General features: G+C 36.8%; 2 protein-coding genes across 2 annotated transcripts; one reads left to right on the forward strand and one right to left on the reverse strand.

The window, feature by feature from the left end:
- The first annotated feature begins 883 nt into the window (after positions 1 to 883).
- On the forward strand, positions 884 to 2,849 carry GPR148 (G protein-coupled receptor 148). Its single transcript, XM_051991212.1, has one exon. It carries the CDS (start codon positions 1,110 to 1,112, stop codon positions 2,181 to 2,183), a length of 1,074 nt encoding a protein of 357 aa, XP_051847172.1. The 5' UTR covers positions 884 to 1,109; the 3' UTR covers positions 2,184 to 2,849.
- A 3,148-nt stretch (positions 2,850 to 5,997) lies between these two features.
- Positions 5,998 to 7,050, reverse strand: LOC127557214 (probable G-protein coupled receptor 148). The gene has a single exon (XM_051990622.1). The coding sequence runs from the start codon at positions 7,048 to 7,050 to the stop codon at positions 5,998 to 6,000; it is 1,053 nt and encodes a 350-aa protein (XP_051846582.1).
- Between the last annotated feature and the right edge of the window lie 18,053 nt (positions 7,051 to 25,103).

Raw genomic sequence — 25,103 nt, forward strand, 5'->3', positions numbered from 1 at the left:
AGAGGCCATTTCCTTGAGAAAAAAATGAGATACAGAGATCTTGAACGTTTGACACTGAATTTGAACTTAGTTCTTTTTGACTCCAATATTACTGTCCTTTCCACTACATCATGTTGCCTCTCAAATCAAGAAAACTAGGTTGAGGTCTCTGGTTGACTAGTTAGCAAATCCTAGTTTATCTATGAAATATATAATATCTAGACTAACTATGTCACAGGCAGCTATGTGGCACAATGGATAAAGGTGCTGGGCCTGGAGTTAGAAAAATCTGAGTTCAAATCCCAGTCTCTCATATTTATTAGCTGTGTGACCCTGGGCAAGTCACTTATCACTGTTTGCCTAGGTTTCTTCATCTGTAAAATGAGCAGGAGAAGCTCATTTACCATTATCATTATCTTTGACAAGAATACCCCAAACAGTCACTAAGTCAATCAGACATGATTGAAATGATTAAACAACCACAAATTACCTCACAAGGTAAAGTACTATAGAAAAGTGAGCAGCTATCTTTGTGGAATACAGAAGAGAAGGGGGAAAGGAATAATATTTTCTTCTAATTGCTTGTTACATGATTATATTTTATTTTCCCACCAACTATAGGGGCTTCTTATTTTAATTCCTCCATAGTTCTCAGGCAGATTAGAGACTCAGTAGACTGACTCTACAATGCAAAGACTGTTATTCCCCAGAAAGGTTTTTAAAAATATTTTTTTACTTTTGGACACATGAATTTAATGAGGATGAAGAAATTTCATTAAGAAAAAGAGTTGTTCAGAAGGAACTTTAATTTGTTTAAGTTCTCTGCATTTCTATTCTCTCAGATTGATTAGCTGATAACCCTTTGAGAATTTTCAAGCAGAAGAAAACCAGGGGGGGCTTTCTGATCAGGTTTGGCTTGAATTAGATGAAATCTTTTTCAACTCTGAAAGTATAATTCTGGGATGAGTAATATATATTTGCATGCCTAGTATTTTAAATTTTACAAAATTATCCTTTGTCCTAGGTCAGTCTTATCTTATGACTTGTGAGAACTGAAAGGCATTTCTGCTTCTCCCATTTGAGCCAGTTTAAGTAGAAGACCAGATGCTGAGTACTTTACTTCCTCATGGATGTACGGATCTTATCTCAGAATGGCTGAAGAGACCATGCTGAGTCACCTGGGGGGAAAGGCCACCCCACTCCAGGTGGAAATTGTTAACCTAGCACCCGCTTTTTATCAGCTTCCGGGGAACAGCTCCTTGGAACTCGAGAAGGCCTTTTGGACGCTCTTACCCTCGCTCCGTTGGTTCCTCCTTCCTTTGACTCTGCTCACCACGGTCACACTGACCTTGAGCCCCCTTCTCTTGGTCACTATCCTGCGGAAGAAGAAATTCCGGAGTGAGCCCCGTTACTTGCTCTTTGCTAACATCATATTCTCAGATCTGACCTATATTCTGTTCCATGTGCTGGTTTCAACAAGTAACCTCACCGGTTGGAGCCTCGGGCGCGTTTTCTGCGGCATCCTCACTGACGTGATATTTATCGCCTATGCAAGCACCATCTTGTCATTCACCGTCATGGTGGCAGACACCTACCTTGCGGTCATGCTCCCGCTTCGCTATCTCTCCCTCATGTCCACGGCCACCGCCAGGAAAGTGGTGGCGGTGATCTGGGTGGTAGCCTGCTTCTTCCCCACCTTCCTGGTTTGGTTCAGCAAACGGCGGGATTCTCGATTGACAAATGACCACTCGCTGTGTATCCTGCAGCTGACCCTGAATTCCCACGCGGACACCAATCACCTGATCACGGTTGCTCACGTGTTCATCTTCTGCGCCCTCTTTGTCTGTGCGGCTCTGATCTCCTACTGCTACGTAAAGATCTACCACGTGGCCAGGACGTCGGGCCTTTGCATCAATCGTTATTCGAGGGCCAAAGGAACGTTGCTGATTCATACGATGTTAATTGTACTGTATATCAGTCCCGTGGTGCTTTTCGCCGTGGATCTTATGCTGTCTAAGAACCGTCGCATTGGAAACAACGCCCGATTATGGTTGATGGCCATTAACAGTGAAATACTGATGCTACTTCCTAGAGCCCTGCTGCCTTACTTGTACGGACTGAGATATCGGCAGCTTCTCCAGTCTCTCAAAGGCTTAGTCTCTAGGCGAAGAACCAGTGATATTCAAACAATTTCCCTTGGTTAGTGCAGCAAGGAAGCTCATCAGTCATGTTAAATGGCTTAGAGGATTAATTTCTCTAGACATCTCAATTATTTTTTCTGCTATAGTGGAATGTTTTGTTTTTTTTTCCTATAAAAGTCTAGTCAACAAACATTCATGGGGTGCCTACTCTTCGTCAGACACTGAGGTCTGTGCTGCTAACTGCATCCTCAGTCTCTGGAGACCAAATAGGAAATAAAACTTTCCCCAAAGAGCCCTTGATTATTAATAAATAAAACAAAATAAAAGAAGGAAGTGCCAAGAACTACTTTCAACCTTTTCTTACTTTAATTCCTGGACCTTGTAGGTTTCTGTTTTAATTTGTTCACTTTTCTGATTGGTGAATAAAATGTCTGAGTTGGGGAGGAGTCAGGGAGTTGAAATGTAATTTTGACTTGATGGCGGGACCAAAGGTCTATAAATAGTTCAGCTACAACTTTGTTTAGCTCTTATCTCCCTGTCCTTAACTTTATTACAAATGACCATAAATGACCATGGGATTTTCTGTATAGAGTGTTACTGTTAAATGTCTAAGCTCCAGAAAAAGCATTTGTCAGACAGTTTTATTTATTACCTGATTATAAAGTATAATTACTCTGGGTCATCTACCAGCCTGTGGAAATAGCTTTGTTATTAAAAGTCTTATTTTCTATATGGCATTGGCTTTGTTAATGTTTTAATCATTTCATGTCTAAATTCAAGAGTGAGTTGATCATATAGCTAATCTCTCTCCTGCCTGTCCTTTTGCTGTATAAGAAGGCAGAAACACGATATCACAGCTAGAAAAACCTATCAAGCACTGAAACAAGTGGAATTAAAGGGAATTTTGTGTCTACCCTTTAGTGAACTGAAATGCTTATTTTTATAATTTCCCATGTCTCTGCTGTCTTCATTGAGACTGTAAGGTCCCAAGAACCAAAGATTAAATCCTTTTGCTTTAGCTTCTGTAGTATGACTCAATCCTATTTCTTTCTTTTCTCTCCCATGGTCCAGGCATCCCACTTGCTGCCTCTAAATATGTCCTAACCTAACCTAACTTAACCTAGTGGGTGCTAGGTTAACAATTTCCACCCAGAATGGGATAGCCTCCCCCTTTCCCCTCCTTCCCCACGTGACTCAACATGTTTTCTTCAGCATGTTTCTGGGATAAGATTTGTACATCCAATGAGAATTTAAGGACTTTGCTCAGTGATGTTCCCTTAGAATACTCCTTCATATTTGTTCCATCTATCCAAATTCTACCTACCCATGAGTGTCAGCTCATATTGTACCTCCATCATGAATTCTTCCTAGACTACCTCTATTTATATTGAACTGTTATAATATTTCTAGTCCACATTATTTGCCTAATCTTAAATTTTTTCATATTATTAAAATTATTTTATATCTCATCAATCAGATTGTGAATACCTTCAGGAAATCTTATCCCAGAAACATGCCCTTTCCTTTTTTGTAACCACTTTTTTATCCTCCTTCCCATCTTTACTCCTTCTTCCCTCTCCTTCCCCAGTCTGCCAAAACATACATCTTATAAATAAATATATATACACACATATATGTATATATAGTATAAGTATATATACATATGTATATGTAAGTATAAGTATATACATAGCACAGTACCAGTATCATTATATGTATATATACACACACATATATACATGCATACATACATACATACATATACACATACAATGCAGGATTGAGCACATAGTTTGTTTCAGTAAACATTTGAGTTGAAATGAATTTCTTTATCATCTGTACACAAATCCTGGAAACACAGTGAAAGACTTTTTTAAAAAAAACTTTTTATTGATATTCTTTTCTTCTTGTTTACATTATTGTCATCCTTCCCCCAAACCCCTTCTTGTTACAAAATAAATGTAATCAAGCAACACTAATCCAATAATATATCGATCATATCTGAAGACATGAAGGCTTTATTCCACACTGCTGTGTAAATTCATTTAAGTCTTCACAAGTTTCTCTGAATTCTTCGTACTTATTTTTAAAAGCAAAATAAAGTCCACTAAATACAGATATCTTACAATTAGATATTCTTCAAATATTCTTCAAATCAAACAAACTCACTTTGTTTCTAGTTCTTTGCCATTAAGAAAAGGTGTTCCTATAAATATTTTTGTCTATACTACCATCTCCCTTTTATGTTTAATTATTCATTGGTTTCAGTGATTGGTTTCAGTCACATCCTCAAGTTTTAATTATATACACCTGCAGGCATATTTGAACAGAACAAGTCACAGGTAGATAAAAAGAGAGACATATTTATAAACCCAGATCCTGATAATACAACATTCTTTCCTTCTTCCTCTCTAATCCTAGCCAGGTTAGCTTACTTTGGCATGGTTCCTCTCCTAACTCAGTTTTCTCCTCTCTAAAATGATGATTGGGCTAGATCTTAATCTTTTTTTGTGTCTTACCTTTTTTGTTGTTGTCAATCTAGTGAAACTAATAAATCCCTGTTCAGGATAATATTTTTAAATTCATAAAATAAAACATATAGTTTTACAAAATAAGCCAAATATACTGAAATATAATTACCAAAATTTTTTTAAATTACCCAAAAAGGTTAAGAACCCCTAGACCAGATGGTCTCTGAAGCTCCAGTTCTAAATCTATGTTCCAGTTGAATTGTATATAATCACTTATCATCTCTCTAAACTCTTAGTCATCTGGTACAGGTCAGTAGAATCTAAGTTATTGGGGACACAGATTGTCTTGTTTTTGTATTTTTATTTCCATTGTCTTGACAACAGCCTTGTACATAATTTGGGTCTTTAACTGAAGTGGAACAAGTTAAACTAACTCTTCCACTCTATATGACTATAGCCTTGTACATAATGCAGATCTTTAACTGAAGTGGAACAATTTAACACTAACTTCTTCCACTGCAGAAAACATTCAGTGAAAGGAAACTCAGGTATTCCTGACTCTAGACCTAGAGCTCCTTCCACTGCCGACCTTCTTATCCTATAATGTATACCATTTCTGGCTCCACAAAAGAACAGCGTTTTAGAGCTGGAACAAACCTTAGAAACCATTTTGTCCAACCCTACGGCTTTCCAGAGGCACAAAGTAACTTGTCTAAAGATCACATAGCAAGTAGCAGAATGATGTACTGAAGCCAGATTTTCTGGCCCCAGATTCAGAGTTCTTTCCACTGTGCCAATTGCGTCTACTGATCATGGCCCATTTTCAGAATGCCCAAGTCTTTTTCTCTTACAGCTGCATCAATATGATCTTGCATTCTGTGTGTTTCCTTCATTTAACATCAAAGCTGATGATGTCTATAGCACCATATACATAAGAGTCCTTGTGAGCAGGGACTATATTTTGCCTTTCTTCATATTTCCAGTGCTTAGTACAGTACCTAGCACTTAAATGCTTGTTGAGTGTTTTAACAGTTCCAGTATACAGTGTTACCCCGCTCCCCCACTTCACCATGTCTGATACTGAAGAATACTATTTCAAAATTAGAAAGGATTTTAAAGATCATTTAAGTCAGCTTCCTCATTCTACAGGGCCAGACAGATTAGGTGACTTACCAAGCTCTTTAGTGTTTATATAGCTCTTTAGTGGCAGTCCCAGAACTAAAACCCAGATCTTCTGATTCTTAGTTCAATATTCTTTCTCCATTACGCAGTCAATGCAAACACCTGGTCTGAGTCAAAAGACTGCTGTGGCATTGCAACTCAAACTGGGGGGAGGTGAGCAAAGGACACAAAGGGTCCTTGTTGGACTTTGTCCATTTATGTGTATGGGGTGGGTCAAGAAGCCCTCAAGATAACACAGCTGGTGTCCTCAAATTAGGATACTTCCAAGCACACAGGAGTCTAAGGCTCTTAGTGATCTCTCTGTAGCGCAGTCCATAGAGGTAAGGAGACAGAGCTTTGGGCAGGACCACCAGGATGTTACAGATAGTCAGTGACAACCAGATCCCAGTCTGGAGGCTGATGTGGTGATGACGGTAAAGCAGTGTTTCGACCACATGGGCCAGAAGTGGGCAAAAGTATAAGAACAGTATTGTGTAATGCATCAGAAATGTGACACTGGCCCGGGAGGCTATACCCTTCCAAATGCCCAACTGGCGGGTTTTCATATAGAGGCTGAAGTAGCAGAAAGTAATTAGGAAGAGGCAGAGGAAGAGGGAGGTAACTGACAGGACATAGCAGAGTCTGACAGCATTGTCTCCGTGCAGGGTCATCACCAGAATGACCGGGAGGGAGCAGATTTCCACATTGCAGATTGTTGGCTCTTGTGTGGCCCACAGGATGAAGAAGACTGTGGCGGGGAAAAGGCCAGCAAAGACCCAAATGGATAAGATGAGCTTCTTGGTTCGGAGCAAGGTCATGATGGAGACATAGCGCAGTGGCCACAGGATGGCCAGGTATGTGTCCAGCACCATGGCCACAGCGGTGAGCAGCCCGCCGCAGTAGGCCTGTGAGATCAGAAACAGGAGGAGGACGCAGGCAGTCCTGGGCAGTCGAAAATCAGCCACATTCAAGATGGTGGAGAGTGTGTAGAAGAGGAGGTAGAACAGGTTATACAGCATGGCGCTGCCCAAGATGAGGTATCGCGGCTCCTGGCGGGCCTGGAAGTTGGAGAAGATGGCAAACAAGATGAAGGGGATGACCGCGGCAGCCACCAGCAGGCAGAGGATGGGCGAGATGAGGAAGAGCTTCATTTCGGTAAACTGCGTGGGGGCGCCCCAGTCACGCAGCTCGGGCGAAGAGCTTGTGTTCCAGGGCAGCGTGGTGTTGGCGTCGGGCTCCCTGCTGAAGACCAGGGTGGTGCTCAGCAGGAAGACTGAGAAGCACACGGTGATGTTCATCTCTCTGATGATCCTGGAGGGGCTGGGGAAAAGAAACCAGCACTTTGGTTGGGAGTTGCTAAGGATGCTCACAAATTCTGGGATGTCCTGGGTCAGGAGAGGCTACGACCTGGGGCAGACCTAGAGAGGCTGGATCCAAACTGTAGGAGGATCCTGGCAGATAGCGCCACAGGTACAGCATTAAAGGCAAGCAGTCAGTTAGAAAAAGGACTTGTAATAATAATAATAATAATAATATTAACAATGAAACTGACATTTCTATGATACTTCAAAATTTGTGAAGCACTTTATGAGCATGATCTTGTTTAAATCCCACTACATCCCTATAAAATTAGTTACTACAGATTTTTTTAAATGAAAAAACAGCTCAGAGAGATGAAGTGATTTTCTGGTGGTCACAAAGCTAGTAAATGTCAGAAGCAGGATTTGAAGTCAGGGTCTTCCAGACTCGGGGTCCATTACTACTTTTGCAAATTGATGTCCTTGAATTCATTAAGTAAGGCTACCCATGGGCATTCTACAGCTCTAAGACAGGGTGAGGTAGGGAGTAAAGTCAGAGCAGGCAGGGTCTGGTTTCAAAAGAGCTAAAAAAAGCAAGAGGGAGCCCACAGGAAGCAAGGTCTTGTGAGCTGGTCCACCCTAGCAATCCAGCTAGTTTAGAACTGGGATCTGGGGCTGGCTGCCCAGATTTTATTCCCCCTGAAGAATATGGATAGGTAAGGATAGGCAGGCTTGAGATGAGAACTTTCAAGAGATGAGGCTTACCTTTCAGGTCCTTGGGTAGATGCAGCAACGGTTTAAGGCAGAGATAAGGCTTATCTGACTTGACATGGCAGTTTGAATCAGAGAAAACAATCTGACCCTTTATCAGACTGGTGATCCTGGTGGAAAATTCAAGGGTGATCAAATATTAAAGCATATTCATCAAGTCCAAGAGATCCTTTCCCCAGCAAAAGACAGGATTCTTCCCTCCTAAGGAATAACCTCTGACAGAAAGCACTAATCCTCCCTGAGTCTGTTCAAAGAACTGGTGTCCTCTGATCACTCTCTGCTCAGGGAGTATATTCAGTTATTTATTCCTGATAACAAATCCCAGGGCCTGTACCCATTGCCCAAGCACAACAAGGCAGCAGATGGAATATTGACTTGATTAAATAGAGAGAGATAAAAAAAGATGTTCTGGTAAAGTAAAGCCATAAATGAGATCAGCTGACCAGTCAGCAATTATATGTCGGTGCCAAATTTATCAATCAGACAAAATCAATTAAAATAATATTCTTCCCCCCAAAAAAACCCCAACTCAACAACAGCAACAACACAACTTCTATAAATAGTGTGTCACAAGGCAGTTTGATATAATAGATGGAAGTCTGGCTTCCTTGTTTGAATAACATAGATTCAGCTATTGTCTCTGCCATCCTGATTATATGATTTTGGGTAAATCACTTAATTTTTCAGCCTGAGACGGTTCTCTAAGTTAACTATTTGTATCTGTGGAGGGGGTTGCCACACCAGAAATTTCCCACATCAATTAAATAATAGATTGGGATGAATTCTTTTCATGGCCTCCCTTTATTCCCTTATGCACCAATTTGTGGTTAATGAAAATAGTAATAATGACTTGCATTGATTTTTCTTAAAATGTTTTATTGACATATTTTGTTTTTACATTACCTTCATTTCTGATGACTCCTTTCTGATTCCTTTTGTCTAATGAGTCATCCCTTGGAAGAAAGAGAAAAAAAGAAACTAGTTCATCAAAATCAACCAACACATCCACCAAGTCTAGTGGTATATGCAATGTTCCACACCCATAGTCCTCTGCCTACACAAAGGAGGGAGGTGAGTTTTTTTTCTCTTCTCAGGGGTAGGGGAGGAGTCAGTACTTTACATATTTTCAAAGCATTTTCATATTCATTATATCATTTGACTCTCTTACTCCTTTGAGGTAGTAAGAGAAAGTATTATTATCTCCATTAGGGAAAGGACTCTGAGGTCAAAGGAGTTGCCCAAAGAGTAAAGATTAGAATTTAGATCTATTGATTCTCAGTTCAGAACTTTTTGTGGAGGAAGTCTTAAAATTACATATCTACTTGTGCAACCACAGATGAAGATTACTTTGTGGTCATCTACTCATCCTGTTCTCAAAGATCAACACATTATTCTTTTTTCCTTAAATGATGAATCTGCTGGATGGTCATGTAACTATGCAAGCTGGGCTCATTGTGAATTGATGTTATTTATGGTTGCTGGATCCTTATTGCTTGATTAATTTTCCATCACAATTTGCACACTGTTGATTATAAACTTCTCTTTCTTCAAACCTTCCAAACCACTTCTTCCCTACCCCTTCTTAATTGAGATCTTTGTCTCCTACTTTAACTGAGAAAAGAAAGGCTATTTGAGAATTTTCATTTCCCCCATGTCCCATCCCAAAGTCTCTTTTTATTTTTTATCCCTTTCAACTCATAACATGGCTTTCAATCTTAATATTTGATTGAAATTGCTCTGTACAAAGTTACCTATGATCTCTGAATTGCGAAGTCTAATACCCTTTTCTCCGTTTTACTTGCCCTCTCCACAGCTTTTGACATTTTCAGTGATCCCCTCCATTTAGCTCCTCTCTTCCTTTTAGGATTCTATGATACTGTGACTCCCTTTCTGTTTTTTCCCCCTTCAATCTCATTTGCTATATCACCATCACCTTCCTATGTATTTAGTGTGGCATGGGCATTCCCCAAAGTTGTGACCTATGTCCTCTTCTCTTCTTTACATTTTCCTTATTTGTGATTTTATCAGAACCCATAAATTTAATTATCCCTATGCATATTTCTAACTATGTATATATATGTATTTATGGACATACACATATGTATATGTATACATATATATGTGTGTATATTTTCATACACACACACACACACACACGTACATATCTATCTCCAGCCATAATCTCTGTCCTGACTTCTAATTCTATTTTACTAACTATCCATTAGACAACTCCACCTGGACATCTTTTATGCATTTCAAACTCAACATGTTTAAAATAGAATTTATATGCACACTTCCCTATTTCTAGTTAGGGCATTACTAGCCTTTCAGTCACTTAGGTTCACAGCCTTGCAATTACCCTCAGTTCTTCCCTCTCTCTCACCCCATATTCAATCAATAAGTCAATAAATATTGCTGATCTGACCTTTCCAGCATTTCTTCAGTTCATTCTTTTCTCTCTCCTCATATAGCTTCTGTGCTAGTTCAAGTTCCCATCTTCTCTTGCTTGAAATATTGCAATAGCCTCCTCCTTGGTCCCTTTGTTTTCGATTTCTTCCCTAGCTAATTCACTCTTTACACAGCTGCCAAACTGATATTCCTAAAACAAATATATAACCATGTAACTCTTCCCCGCTCCATTAAAAAATCCTCAATAGCTTCTATTGCCTCTAGGATAAAATAAAAGCTCTTTAGCTTGGCATTTAAAACCCTTTACAATCTGTGTCATTTTTCTTTTCAATTTCATTTCATACTATTCTTTTTGTGTTTCTAGCTACACTTGTTTTATTTGTATACAATCTTTTTAATGTAATCAAAATTATTCATTTTATACCAAACACTATTCTCTATCTCTTATTTATTCACAAATTGTTTGCTTATCCATAAGTCTTCTTGTAATCGCTATCTTTATATCTAGGTCATGTATCCATTTTGACCTTAATTTAATAAATGATTTAAGATATTAGACTATGTCCAACTTCTGCCAGGTTGTGGTCTTGTTTTCCCAACAATTTCTACCAAAGAGTGAATGGTGGGGAGGGGGAAAAGGAAAGGAAAGAAAAAATAAAAAGAAAGTTACATGATAATTTTATTGTATATTCAAAAACAGTAGCAAGAGTTGTACCTCATAGTTATAGTACATAATAGATATACAACCATATTTTAAAAATTCTACTGTTATGAAAATGCTTGTTTTATTTCATAAATTAAAAATAAAGTAAATAAAATTATTCCCCTTCCCTCACTCTGTTCCACTGAAATTGGCAAGTTCATGTCATTCTATTGCTTAACTCTGTATTTTTGACTATATTATTTGCCAGATCTGGTATGGCCTTGTCTCCTCTTAGAATACTTAACTTCTTTCAAAACACAGTTGAGGTGCTTGCTACCTATTACTGTGGTATTACCATTTACTTCTTCTTGAAAATGCTTTATTCTGGACACTAATGCATTGTTGGTGGAGTTGTGGTTTCACACTTGTTTAATCCAACCATTCTGGAGAGCAATATGGAAGTATGATCTGTGAGTGCCCTTACTAGCTCAGTATCCTAAAGAAATCATAAATGAGGGAAAAAGACCCCCATGTGCAAAAATGTTTGTAGCAGCTCTTTTTTGGTAGCAAAGACTTGGAACATGAGTGAATGCCCAACATTTGGAGAATGGCTGAATATGTTATATTATATAAAGTAATAGAATATTATTGCTTTATAAAAAATGATGAACTGAAGATTTACATGAACTGATGTTAAGTGAAGCAAGCAGAACCAGGAAATCACTGTACATAGCAACCAGACTGGTGATGATCAACTATGATAGATATGTTTCTTCTCAGCAATTCAGTGATCCAGGGCAATTCCAATAAACTTTGGATGAAAAGCACATCCATATACAGAGAAAGAACTATGGAGACTGTGTGGATCAACACATGCTATTTTTCACCTTTTTTTTTCTCCTCTTGGTTTTTCTTTTTGTTCCAATTTTTCTCTCTCAATATGACTCATATGGAAATATGTAAAAATTGAATGTACATATATAACCTAAAAAAATAAAAGAAGGAAAGGAAGAAAGAAAATGCTTCATATTATTTGAATTTACTTACTTATGGACACGATTTTTCCTTTAGTATATATGCTTTTTGCCAGTCACAGAAAGACTCAATAGAAGTTGCAGACCACGTTGTGTATGAGTGATTTGCTTTCTGGAACTGGGAAGAAGTTGTTATGGGAGAAAAATCTTCTCTCTGAATTTATGTATTAGGGAACTGCTGCAACTATATATTCACCACAATGCAGAAATTATGGGGCTAAAAACCTGTCTTTTATTATTATGTTAAAGAATAGACTCAGGTGTCAGAAAATATCTGAAGCCCTATTAGGATTCTGACAAAGTTTCTTATAAGTATAATTATATCATAGTGACAGAGAAATGATTTATTTACATTTTGCAATCTTGTACATTTCTTTTAGGCTATATAAATTAAAGAGAAAGGTCCATAATTCCATTCTTTCTTCAATTGTCATAAAAGTTGAACAAATTTAGTTAAATAGAATTATAGTTTTATATATCTGCTAAGGAAACAAATGTTGTCAAACAAACCATAGGTAAACTAAGTCAGGTTATAGATCAAACTACATTTAGAGGATTCACAAATAGATTGATTGAGGAGGAGGATTTATATGCCACCAAGAAGTTAGGGACAGTTGAGATTTATTTCTCTGATTTCTTAAAAGAGAAATGTTCAAGGTTCTAACAGAATTTTCACATTTCATGATACAAGGGCAGATAAAGTTAATATTAAGGTAGAATTTTAGTTAACCAAAATTTTCAGGAACAATGGCCCTGGGTTCCAAATAAGAAAAGGAGATAAAAAAATCCCCATAACAAGGTAAAAGGAAATTTATTCCATCTACCTCATATAGGAATGAGAGGTCCACATGTATGTGGGTATGTGATTAGGGAAGATCTTGGCAGTTACCTGAAGATCTATTCTGAGTGTCAGGTTGGTGTGATACAAGCATTTCTAACAAACGAATTGAAAATTTATTAATTAGACCTCTTGCCGTATTGGTCCAGGATATTCTCTCAAAAGAGCAATGATGTTTCTGTCACTGGCCTATCTCACACTAAGAAAGAAGTTGTACATTATTGTACATGATTGCCCTTGGAACCTGGTAGCAGCTGACAGTGGTGGAGGCACAGTGTAATGGAAGAAATAAAAGGTACTCTTATTGTTTGTAATTAAGTCATGTCCACTTCTTGGGGACCCCATCTGGGATTTTATTGGTGAAGATACTGGAGCAGTTTGCCATTTCTTTCTCCAGCTCATTTTACAGTTGAGAAAACTGAGGCAAACAGGGTTAGGTGACTTGCCCAGAGTCACACAGCTAGTAAATATCTGAAAGTGAACTTGAACTCAGGCCTTCTTGACTTTAGGCCTACCACTCTATCCACTGTGTCATCTAGCTGTCCTTAAAGGGGATAATCTAGGACTACACTGAGAGTTTTGAAGGAGAGGGCTAAATAATAAACATAGCCAGTTGTTGTAATACAGGACTAGGAAAGTCAAACACACATACAGCCTGCAAAATTCTGGAATCAGATTAAAATATAATTTGGAAATGTTTAACAAAATAAAGACACAAACGAACATAGATAATGGTAATTTGTGATTTTCTGAATCCATGTGTAACTTGCAGGAATCCATTTCTATTCAGTTTGACATTTGAGAATGATTCTATTATTTTTTTAATTTGTTATTTACTTTGCTATTCTGTCCTTATTAAAATGTTTTGGCAGTTAGGTAGAGTGTTAGATCTGAAGTCAGGTTGAGTTTGAATCCCACCCCAGACACTTAATAGCTGTGTGACCATGGATAACTCATTTAACCCTAATTTGCCTTCTTTTCCTCATCTATAAAATGAACTAGAGAAGAAAATGGCAAACAACTCTAATATCTTTACCAAGAAAATCCCAAATGAGGTCACAAAGGGCCAGATATAATTGAAAAATGACTGAGCAATAATAATGACAAAATTTTAGTATGCTACTCTCAGGGATTTGTTTCTTTTTGAATCTGATAATAATACCATAGAGGATAGAGAGCTAGCTATGAAGTTAGGAAAACCTGCATTACAGCCCTGCCTCTGACACATACTGGTTGTCACTGGTGTGACTGAGTAGGACACTTAACCCACTACTAGATTACTAGTACAATATCCTAGCACTATAAATCACAGTTTATGTTTATGTCAAAAATGGTTTGCTAATCAGGATTGGTAGATGAAGTTTCCATACCAGGAGTTACTTATACCTGTTTCCAGACCAAAAAAATTGACAAACTAGCCCCAAACCCCCAAACCAACCCCAAATCCTCACCTTTAATTGAAAATATTGAGGGATTTTGGAGTCAAACAAGCTCTGTGTTACAATTCCATTAGCTTTACTTGTCTGTCAAGTCATATTGCTCATTCAGATATAGCTTGAAGTTCATCAGAATCCTTAGGAGATCAGTCTCTGGACAGAAAGGTAAACTGAGGACAATGTAGCTCCTAGATCATCTGAGTAGTGGTTTATTGACATAATAATAGCTAACATTTACATAGACCTTTTGGGTTTGAGCTTTTTACAAATATTAATTTATATTATTCTCACAACAATTTTGGGAAGAAGGTGATATTATTATTCCCCCATTTTTATTGTTGAAAAAAAAGAGGCAGACAGAAAATAAGTGTGTGATTACACAGCTAGCAGGTGTCTGAGAGTGGCTTTAAGCTGAATAGTTCCTGACGCCCAGTCTAGTGCTCTAACCATTGTATCTCTTAGTCTTACCATCCTTGACATAATAGAAAGATAAACACCAAGATAGATATCTATGTTTTCCCTAGGATAAACAAATAAAGGAAAAGCAGATAAACTGGTTATTCAAGGACTGTGACAAAGATTCTTGGGAATCAGGACAGCTGTGCTTTATTCACAACTCTGCTTTTAATTCATTATGGGTCTTTGGACAGATTACTTAATCTTATTGCGTCTCAACGGACACTCACTTTTCTGCTTCAAATCAAAGGCCATCCGTGTCTTTTCTTCCTATATATTTCTTATATGTACTTCCATAAATCTTCCTAAAAGGATCTATATAACAGACTAAAGATCTTTCTTTAGGTTTTTTATTAATTCATCAATACTAGTGCAACATAGACTACCCTTGTCATCACAGATAGTAATCAGGTTTTTTTTTTTTTTTTTTTTTTTGCCTTCCCTGTAGGGTTCTCAGTACCCTTATGAAGAATTGGGCAGGGGTGGGGGGAGAGTACTTAGGTGCTCTGTCAGTTCCTCCAACCCCAACTGATGAAATTCCTCTTAATTGTAGTGGCTGGTAGCTTGTACCCTAGTTCCTTTAGCCTTTCACGCAGAGTGCCTTTCATGCAGAAATATTTGCTTTCGAAGTTATAATCACAAATATAATCTCTCTACAAACAGGAAATATAATCTTCCATCTTCATACATCTTTTTGTATTACAAATCTCTGGGGAAGGGAAAGGATTAGGTTCATACTTTAGCTTGGTTCCCAGAGAGCACAGTCCCAGTTCCAAATCTAAAATCCTCATCAGACTTTAGTTCCAAGTTCTCTGATGCTCAGAGGCTTTCCTGCTGGGCAGGGTGGCTGAAGCATCTTTCCTGGAGTCCTGGTTCCAAGGTCAGCATAGCTCAGACTCTGTGATCCCATGGGAATTATTTTGGGCACCTAGAAATTGAGAAAGACAAACATACAGAACAAAAATTAACATCCCCAGGCCCATTTCTTGGAGCAAATAGGTAAAAAGGGATAGTAGAGGAAATCCCTGGGGAACTGCTGTATGCTATGAGGGTTCAGTTCATGGTGCCCACACTGATAAAAGTACCTTAGAGCAGAAAGAGTGGTGGCAAAAAAAATCTACATTCAGAGAAGGAACTGATAAATAGAAGCATATACAGAATAAATTTAAACACATGTACTTATATGTATATATACCTACATGTGTCTAATGGTTGGATTGGGGGAGGGTAGAAAAAAGAAATTTACATTATAATTTTGTTGTATATTTGAAAGGAATAGCAAATTGTGCTTAGTATATTTATAGTTTTACCTAAATTTTTATTGTATTATGTTATATAAATGCTTCTTTTATTCCATAAATATATAGTAATGTAAAAAAAGATAAAAGGGGGCTAAAAAGAAAGTGGTGGGGAAGAAAAGAACTACTGACTCAGTCTGCCAGTTTTAAAGATGCAGGCAACCAGTCAAAGGAAGCTTCCACTGCCCACATGGACTAAAGAAGACTTCATGTTAGACAACCTGGACATGTGTGGGAATACATTCCTGTTAACCAAACTGGGCATGCTCAGACAAATTTGGATTACACAAATGCTATATCTGGGCTAATATATCTTACTACCTCTACATGATTGGCCCATTTCTTTTCTTGATCATATATCACTTGAATGATACCTTAATGACAATTCTTACATCCAAGTCATCATTGATAATATTCTGCAAACTATTTATAGCCACCATGTGTCTCTCCAAAGTCATTAGGGTCATGTGAAGTTTTGATTCTTCTGAGACCATAAGTTTCCATGATTCCTAGCTAGATAATTGCTAGAGGAATACTAACATTAAAATATAGAATTTGACAATAATAACATTTCTAATTTCCCAAATATAACTTAATATGTTCACTTCCTGTTATTCAATTCTGTATGTTGTTTTCTGAGGGAACATATCCATATGAAGCTAATGAAATAAAAACATCTCAGTAAATCATAACTTCTTTCTTGTACTTAGATCCAAATTTCTTTCTTAGATTTCAGGGTTGACTCTCCTTTATAGATCCATGAATTTCTCGTCTTTTTTGGGGGGGTTTGTTCATAAGATTTCCATAGATTTTAACCTATAATGATCTTTAGAAATAATCTAGTGCAATCTCCTATTTTTATAGATGAAGAAACTGAGGCAGAGAAAGGGTAAATAATTTGTTCAGTCATATAGCTGAGGATAAATTTGAATTTAAATCTTCCTGAGCCAGATTCATTCCTCTATCCAATGCATCACTGAGTTGTTTTTATAGTTAGACTCATAATAGCTTATATTCTTATAGTGCCTTAAGGTTTACAAAGGAATAAGACAATAACTCTGGGTGGCATAAATATTATTATTCTCATTTTATAGTGGGAAAAATTGAGACACAGAGAAGTGAATTACATTCTAGGATCATAAAATTATTAAATGTTTGAGTCAGGAGTAAATCCATGTCTCTTGATTCTATAGTATTCTATATTAGTATATATATATTATAGAGTATTCTATAGTATATAACTATACCACAAACTATATCACATGACCTTTCAGAGATATAAGAAATAATTTTGGCTTCTGAGTAAGAGGCACAAAATATCTGAGACAAGTAGCATGAAACCTGCTCTCAAATCATCCTTGTAACTCATTATTTAAAGATATTAAAAGAATGAAAACTAATTCAATTGAGCAAGAAGAGAGAATTCATTACTGCAGAGGTTTCTTTTACAATGAATGAGTTGAGTTAAATTTGCACTCTCTCAATCAGTGCCTAGGAAAACCTCAGGTTGCCTTAGCCTAGTTATGTGTCTTTCTTTGAGTAGTTTCTTTAAATTAATTAGTTCATTCATATTGACTGAGTGATACTATGTGCCCAGCCAATCCCATGCTAAGGGATACATATTTTCAAAGACTTTATGGTCTGGCTGAGATGACAAATTTAATCAAAGTTAATCGAAGGAAAGTTAAGTGCCTAAAATATAAAGTTCTGACTACAAATTTTATTAGGAATTTTGAGAAGGACTTGCTCATCATGGGATTATGTAGTCAAGAAAGTTTCCTTGGGAGATTTAGGATTTGAGTTGGATCATGAAAGATGGATAGAATTTAATTTAGAGGAGGTTGGGAGGGAAAGCACTGCAGAGAGGGGAAATGTCATAGTATGACCACTGTAATAGACTTCTCTGTCTGGGAATTAAGGGAACACAATTGTAGGGTCTAACAGATCAGGAAGAATCAGGTTAGCTGAGCCTTAGGCAAACATTTCCACCCCACCCCCTTGGAAAAGAGAACAAATTCTGACTCACAGCTCTTTATATGGTAACTAAATATTTCTGTCTTAGTCAGAAATTCATGGATTGTTAGTTGAGTGGGAGGAAGTCAGTGTAATATTACAGATTCAAAGACTGCTACAGTATTGTTAGCTTTTAAAAACCCAGCCTCACAATTATTATATGCACAGGCATTGTCATAGACATTGTGCCAGGTGTTGGGGATAAAAAGAGGAAAACTGACACAGTCCCTATTTGTTCAATGAATCTACACTCTAATGGCAAAGAGGTGGAATGAGGTGCTAGGGCCTTCACAAATAGGTATGATATAAGGTAGAATGTGTTAGGGCAAAGAAAGCCAGTGATGATGTTAATGAAAATTTTTAAAAATTAATTTCATTGTTGCCTTTTATTTTTACACTACTCTCATTTTCCTTAATTTCTCTTCCCCTCCCCATTCTTCTTGTCCATATTGGACCCTTCCTGGTTGCAGTATGGAAGAAATTAGATTTTGATCAATACTACATACTTAACACCAAGATAAGCTCCAAATGCATATGTGATTTAGATATGAAAGATAATGGCATAAATAAATTGCAGAAACATGCGGGGGGCGGGAATTCCCTTTCAAACTTATGAAGAGAAGAAAAGATCATGACTTCGATAAGGGACAGGGAAGACCACAGAAAATAAAATGGATAATTTTTGTTATATAAAATTAAAAAGGTTTTGCACAAATAAATCCAAAAAAGCTAAGATCAAGAGGGAAATACTTATCAGGGGAAAAATCTTTGCATCAAGCTTTTCTGATAAAAGTCATTTCTAATATGTAGAAGATATATGTATAATATATTAATATATATTATTTATAAAAATAAAGTTCTCAAGGGAAGAAACCCAGACTATCTAGAGTCATATGAAAAAATGCTCCAAATCACTAATTGCAATGTTCTTGTTAGCTTTCCGGAGGTCTTGGAACCAGCCTTGGTTTCAGCAGAATAATCAGGGATAAAGAACAGTCAGGGATAAAGTCCAAGGTCTTTGTCTCTTTCAGTCTTCCAGTCTGCGTCAACAATCGCAGCCAATCAGCCAGTCAGCAGTCTGTGTATCTCAATGTAATGTCCTGTTTTCTAGAGTCCCCAAGTTTGGGTGACAAAATGTACTGTTGCTTTCTAGAACCTCTACACCAGAATGGATTAAAATAATAGTGTCCAGACTAGCTCTCTGGAGGATCTCAGGACCAGCCCGAGTCCTTGGTCTTAGTGGAGAAGTGATGAAGGCAGGAGAGCCACCGTGAGGCTGTTCAAATCTTCTTTTCTGTGGCTGAGTTTGTCCCCAGTTTATATGCTCTATTACAATTAAATCAATTTATCATACTGAGTATAAGCCAATCATTATATCATTAGGGAACCATTATTTGTAAGATTAAATCAATCATACTGAACTAGAGAACTATTAATCACCATGTTAAACTAGATAACCATTGTATTATCAAGTCCACTGATTTAACAGTTGTAAGAATCCTTGCCTCAAGTATATTTTTCCAGAGTTCTGGCCCATTACAACTAATAATTAGAAAAATGTATTTTAAAACAATCTTGAGGTTCTACCTTATACCCATGAGGGAATTTATTTTGCTTGACTATGCATATTCATTCATTTCAAGAAATATTGTTATTGGAATGTTTTTCTTTCTTTCTTTTTAATGGGATGAAGGGTGCTAGGGAGAAAATATAGATTTCTGTTAATTTTTTTTTAAAGCATGGTGCAGTGAATAGAGAGCAAACCCAACCAGTTCAGCAACCAAATCTGACAGTGTATGCTGTCAGAATCTATATGCTGTCTAAATCCATAGTTTCTGACTTTCTACTGATAGGAGGAAGGTATGTTTTTATTTTATCAGTTCTCCAAGATTAAAATTATGATTTATTACACTTCAACTGCTTTTTAGAGTTGTTATAATTTAAATTATTGAGGTCATTGTGTATATTGTTCTTTTAGAGATAATTTTGTGCTGTGATGCCTACTTCACAGGATTATTCTGGAGAAAGTGCTCTGTAAACCAGTAAAGCTGTAAATTATTATTATTATCATGGTTAGTAAGATCCCAAGGTCCATTCATCTTCCTTATGGCCAAGGCTGCTGAGATCCCATGGAGGGGATTATTAAAAGCAAACATCATAAGTTTATTGAGAATTTTGATGCAGTATAGTTTTATGAGTGTCATCTTGGATGGCTTGTTGGCTTTAAAACTGATTTTCCTATCCACCTGCTTCTCCCCCTAATCACCATGACATATTTATTTATCTCTAAATCTACAATGAATAGTATGGGCAAATTAAAACAAAGTTAGGGATGGATCGACAGAAAAAGCTGATTAAGACACTGACTATGTCTCCAAAGATCCAGGTGAAAATAAGTCACTTTCAGGCCACCATCCACTTGGTTTGTAGAATAGGATTATAAGACTATAGAGTTAGAGATGGAAGGAAACTGATATACAAAGAGGTTAAGTTATCCAAGATCATACAGATGGGAAGTAGCAGGTTCTCATGATTTTAAGTCTGGCATTCTTTCTACCATGCTTTGCTACCTCTGGATAGTTGAAAACAATCAGATTTTCTCCTAAACTGAGAGGAAAAAATGTTGGACTTAGAGGGTCTTGGTTCAAGACTTAGTTCTGTTATTTAAAATCTGCATGACCTTAAGGAAATATCAATTTCTTTGTCAAATTGAGATCATAATCCTAGACCTCTCTCTACTTAGCAGTTGTTGTGAAAGTCATATGGAGTAATCTAAAGGACTTGTAAAGTATATATAAACATAACCTATTGTTGTATTATGCATTTTTATTATTTTTCTAGATATTTGTTGTTTCACACTCCCATAGGTCTAACTTTTTTCATAGGCAGAGGAGGCAGTTGCTTACATAATGTAATAGAAATGGTGTCAACCTCTGATAGAGTTGTAAAGTCATAGAATGACAGAGCTAGAAAATACATTTTTTGGGGTAGGAGAGAGAGCATTGGGCCACTCAATTCCTATACTAACTCTTTTTCCACTGTGTCAACAACATATCCCTCCTTTTTCTGTGCCCCTCTTTAACATAGACATCTCAGAAGTCCCTTGATACAGAATGATCTTGGTGATGGTAAATTATATTTTCATATTACCTAACCATGACCTCACCCACTTCTGTTACAGCAGATGCTAGGCCCGTTAGTGCATATGGCAAGAGGATCCTATATTCTGAGTCTAAGTGGAGAGACTCAGTTTTATAATAACAGAGTAGAAAGTCTTTCTCCTTTGGGAATCTGTTTTAAGTGCATATACTGCAATGAATATGTACATTTGCCACTTTCTTCCTTTTGTTCTCATCTCTCTTTGGTCAATTAAGATTTAAAAAAACCTTACATGCATTTTCTCATTTGATCCTCTTCACTAATTTGTGTGATCTAGCACCTGAGTGTTCCTCATTGTTTTTTCAAGTTAGAAAACTGAGGCTCAGAGAGGTTATATATCTTCTCTGTGGTCATGTAATAACCAATTCCAGTCTGGATCTCTTGACTTTCAAGTTCAGAGGTCTTTCAACTACTATGAAAGGAAAGCCAAATTTAGATTAAAAATGCTTTGATATTTAAGAATAGTGGTCTAAGGCACTAGAGTTTCCGCCAAAGATAAAAAATAAATCAAACGTAATCCAGATTAGTGGATTGTTATGTTACAGGTAGTCCAAGATGAAATAGAAATAGGTAGTCTAAGGTCTGAGTAATCTAAGATAGTGTCAGCACTTAATTGTCCAAGATTTGTATTGAGTAACTCCAGGATTAAGTTGGTGTTGGTACTTTTTCTCTTAGGATTCCTAGATCTTCTTCATCCTGCCTACAACTAGGATCCATATGATAAGTTTCCCTTTATCTCCTTCTGTGTCAGACTTCCAGTCCACTCATTAATTAAAAGTTTACTATGTGGTTGGTACTGTGCTAATTGCTGGGAATACAAATACAAGTAGAAAGACTATTCCTGCCCTCAAGGAGCTTATATTTTAATGGGGAAAGACAACATATACAAAAAGGAAGATGAAAAGAAGAACTGAAACTTCCAGGAGGTATGGTAGAAGAAGACTGAAGTACAAATTGGAAAGCAATGAAAGAGGGCTGGCTGAGGGTCCTTCTTAAAGGGAGATTCTCAGAAGAGTTGTCCAATCAAAAGGAGAAATCTGGGATGAAGAGTACTTCCATATTACTGTTCTACAAGAAATGATGAGCAGAAAAGTCTGGAAAAACTTGCATGAACTGAAGTGAATAGAACTAAAAGAACTTTGTACACAGTAATAGCAAGATTATGTGATGATCAACTGTGATAGACTTGATCCTTCAACAATAAAGTGATTCAAGGTAATTCCAATAGACATGTCATCCTCATCTAGAGAGAGAACTATGGAGATTGAATGTGGATCAAAACAGTATTTTCACCTTTTTTGTTGGTTGTTTGCTTGATTTTTTTCTTTTTCATGTTTTTTTTTTTTTTTTCTTTTGATCTGATTTTTCTTGTTCAGCATGACGAATAGGAAATTTGTTTAGAAAAATTGCCCATGTTTAATCTATATCTACTTGCTGTCTAGGGGAAGGGGGAAGGGAGGAGAAAAGGAGAAATTTGGAGCACAAGGTTTTGCAAGGATGAAAATTGAAAACTATCTTTGCATGTATTTGAAAAAATAAAATACTATTTAAAAAAGAAGAATACTTCCAATGTATGGATTGCAATGAGATTTCAGGGTGAAGAGCTGGGTCATAGGGAAGGAAGTCAGGAATGTAACTTGAAGAGGAAGGATTTCCCAGAGTCTATCACCTACCTGTGTCTGCTGAATATAATACATATTCACTTTTTTTTTTTTTTTTTTTTTTTGCTTATGCTCAGCTTAATCACTGAAAAACAATTTGCATTGATCCCATTTCAAATACTTTGTTTTTCAGATTCAGGCCTTATCTAAGCCATAAGATCATTGAACTTAAAGCTGGAAAACACATTCCGGATTCTTTAGTCCAAACTCCTCATAGGCTCCGAGATTTGAAGTAACTATCCCAAAGTAGAAAGTAGAACAATCTAGATTTGAATTCAGGTCCTTTCTGCTTTCTATAATACCACTTATCTAGCCTTTGTAACACTGGCCATTTATGGGTCTTCATATTCTCCCTACTCTCTCTTTCAGCTCTGGATTCTGTCCCTAGTCATTGCACTCTAGATCACCAGTTTTGCAGTTTACCGTCTTTTCTTTCCCTCTCCTTCTCTTCCAACCAAATTCCTAAGCCTAATCTTTCCTGTCCCTCCAAGACTGACTTTTCAGTTTTTTGCTACAGATCTGATCTTTTCTCTTGATGGGATAGCTCTGGACTCTGCCCATTGTGGCTCAGGTTTGTAACCCAGACTTGGTTGTTGTTTAGTTGTTTCAATTGTGTCTAATTCTTTGTGATCCCATTTGGGGTTTTCTTAGTAGGGATATTGAAATTTGCCATTTCCTTTTCTAGCTCATCTTAAAGATGGGGAAACTGGGATAAACATGATTAAGTTATTTGCCCAGAATCCCATAGCTAGCTAGTGTCTGAGCTAGATTGAACTCAAGATGAGTTTTCCTAACTTCAGTCACAGTACTTTATCTATTGTACCATCTTGCTGCCCTAAATATGACATCTGTTAACTGTCAAATGACAAAACCTTTACATTGCAGTACTAATGACTCCAGACCATGGAGGAGGAGGCCATTTTCCTTTTACTGTCCAGCTCTTCTACTTCCCCACACTGTTGACAAGCAGAATATGTTCTATCATTCTGTGATTCCTTTTACAACGTGTGGGACAATTTTTTTTTTTTTTAAAGCTACTCTTCAACTGATTGTCCTGTTTAGATGATGACAGATAATTGATTGAACTTACTTTGCTCCTCCCTAGCACTGCCAAAACTGACTGAATTTTAAATTGAAGTGACTGAATTGAGTAGTTGGTTTGTCATTGTTTAGACAAAGCCTTAGGGATCTATGCCTGCCCCTTGGGAAGTAAAAGATTTATAAAATGAAGGGGAAAAAAAAACTTAACCATCTGATCCCCCAATCTTCTTTTTCTTCCTGTTCCAAAGCCTTTTCTCCCTATAACTATTTTCTTTCCTGCTCCAATGTTCAATTATAGATATCCAGGCTATTTTTATTATCAATATTGTAAACTTGCACAAGTATTTATGTATAAAAGAATATAAGAAAAACAATTACTAAAATATAATTATAACAATTGCATGTTTTTTAAAACTTTTATCATTTTCTGATTTTTAACCCTGAAACAAAAAGTATGTGACTTTAACATGGTAATAACCAAATTGTTCTGTCTCCAGGATTCTTTTAGAAATGCTTTTTTAAAAAATTGTATTTAATTTGGCTTTGTTATTTTTTTCTGTATTTACTTGGCTATGGTCAGGCTATCTCTTGTTCCTTTTGTTCTATATTACTTCTTATAAGCCTTCCCAGATTGCTATTCTATGTTCATTATTCCTTATGTTGCAATAACATTTCATTACATCCATATAACAAAGTTTACTTATTCCCAGTAAGTACACCCTTTTTTGGGGTATTTCCCCCCATCAATAGAGGTAGAGTCTTAGTATTGGTACCAGTGGATAACATATTTTTAAATTCATGTAAAATTTCACATTGCTTTCCAAAAGGTTGAACCAATTCACAACTCTGACAGGAGCACCTATTTTAACACAGATATGCCTACCTTTAATTTTTTTCATTTTTTATTATCTTTGTCAATTTGATGGTAGAATCTTGAGTTTTCATTTCTCTATTATTGGAGATTTCATTGACAATACATATTTCTTCTTTTTTAGAATTGCCTTTCATAGCCTTTGACTGCTAATCTTTTGAACTTTGAACTTGTATCAGCTCCTTATAGACAATGGATATCAAATTTTATCAGAATCTGTCATCTAGTTCTGTTGGTTTCCAGAAGAGTAGAATATGTGACACTGCTACTAACACCTTTCCTTTCTTTTTTCCTGCCCCCCCCTCCTGTTCTCCATTAACCCTTCCTGTCAACATGAGAACAAAATGGACTATGGTGATTTATATATCCTATTCTTGAAGATGCAGTTCAGCTTTTCTGTTGATGCTCTGCCCAACAGCATCT

This window comes from Antechinus flavipes, chromosome 3 (assembly GCF_016432865.1).
Source record: "Antechinus flavipes isolate AdamAnt ecotype Samford, QLD, Australia chromosome 3, AdamAnt_v2, whole genome shotgun sequence".
In the NCBI taxonomy this organism is placed as follows: domain Eukaryota; kingdom Metazoa; phylum Chordata; class Mammalia; order Dasyuromorphia; family Dasyuridae; genus Antechinus; species Antechinus flavipes.

Coding starts and splice junctions, on each gene's coding strand:
- LOC127557214 (XM_051990622.1), bottom strand. CDS start 7,050: ATGAACATCACCGTGTGCTTCTCAGTCTTCCTGCTGAGCACCACCCTG.
- GPR148 (XM_051991212.1), top strand. CDS start 1,110: ATGTACGGATCTTATCTCAGAATGGCTGAAGAGACCATGCTGAGTCAC.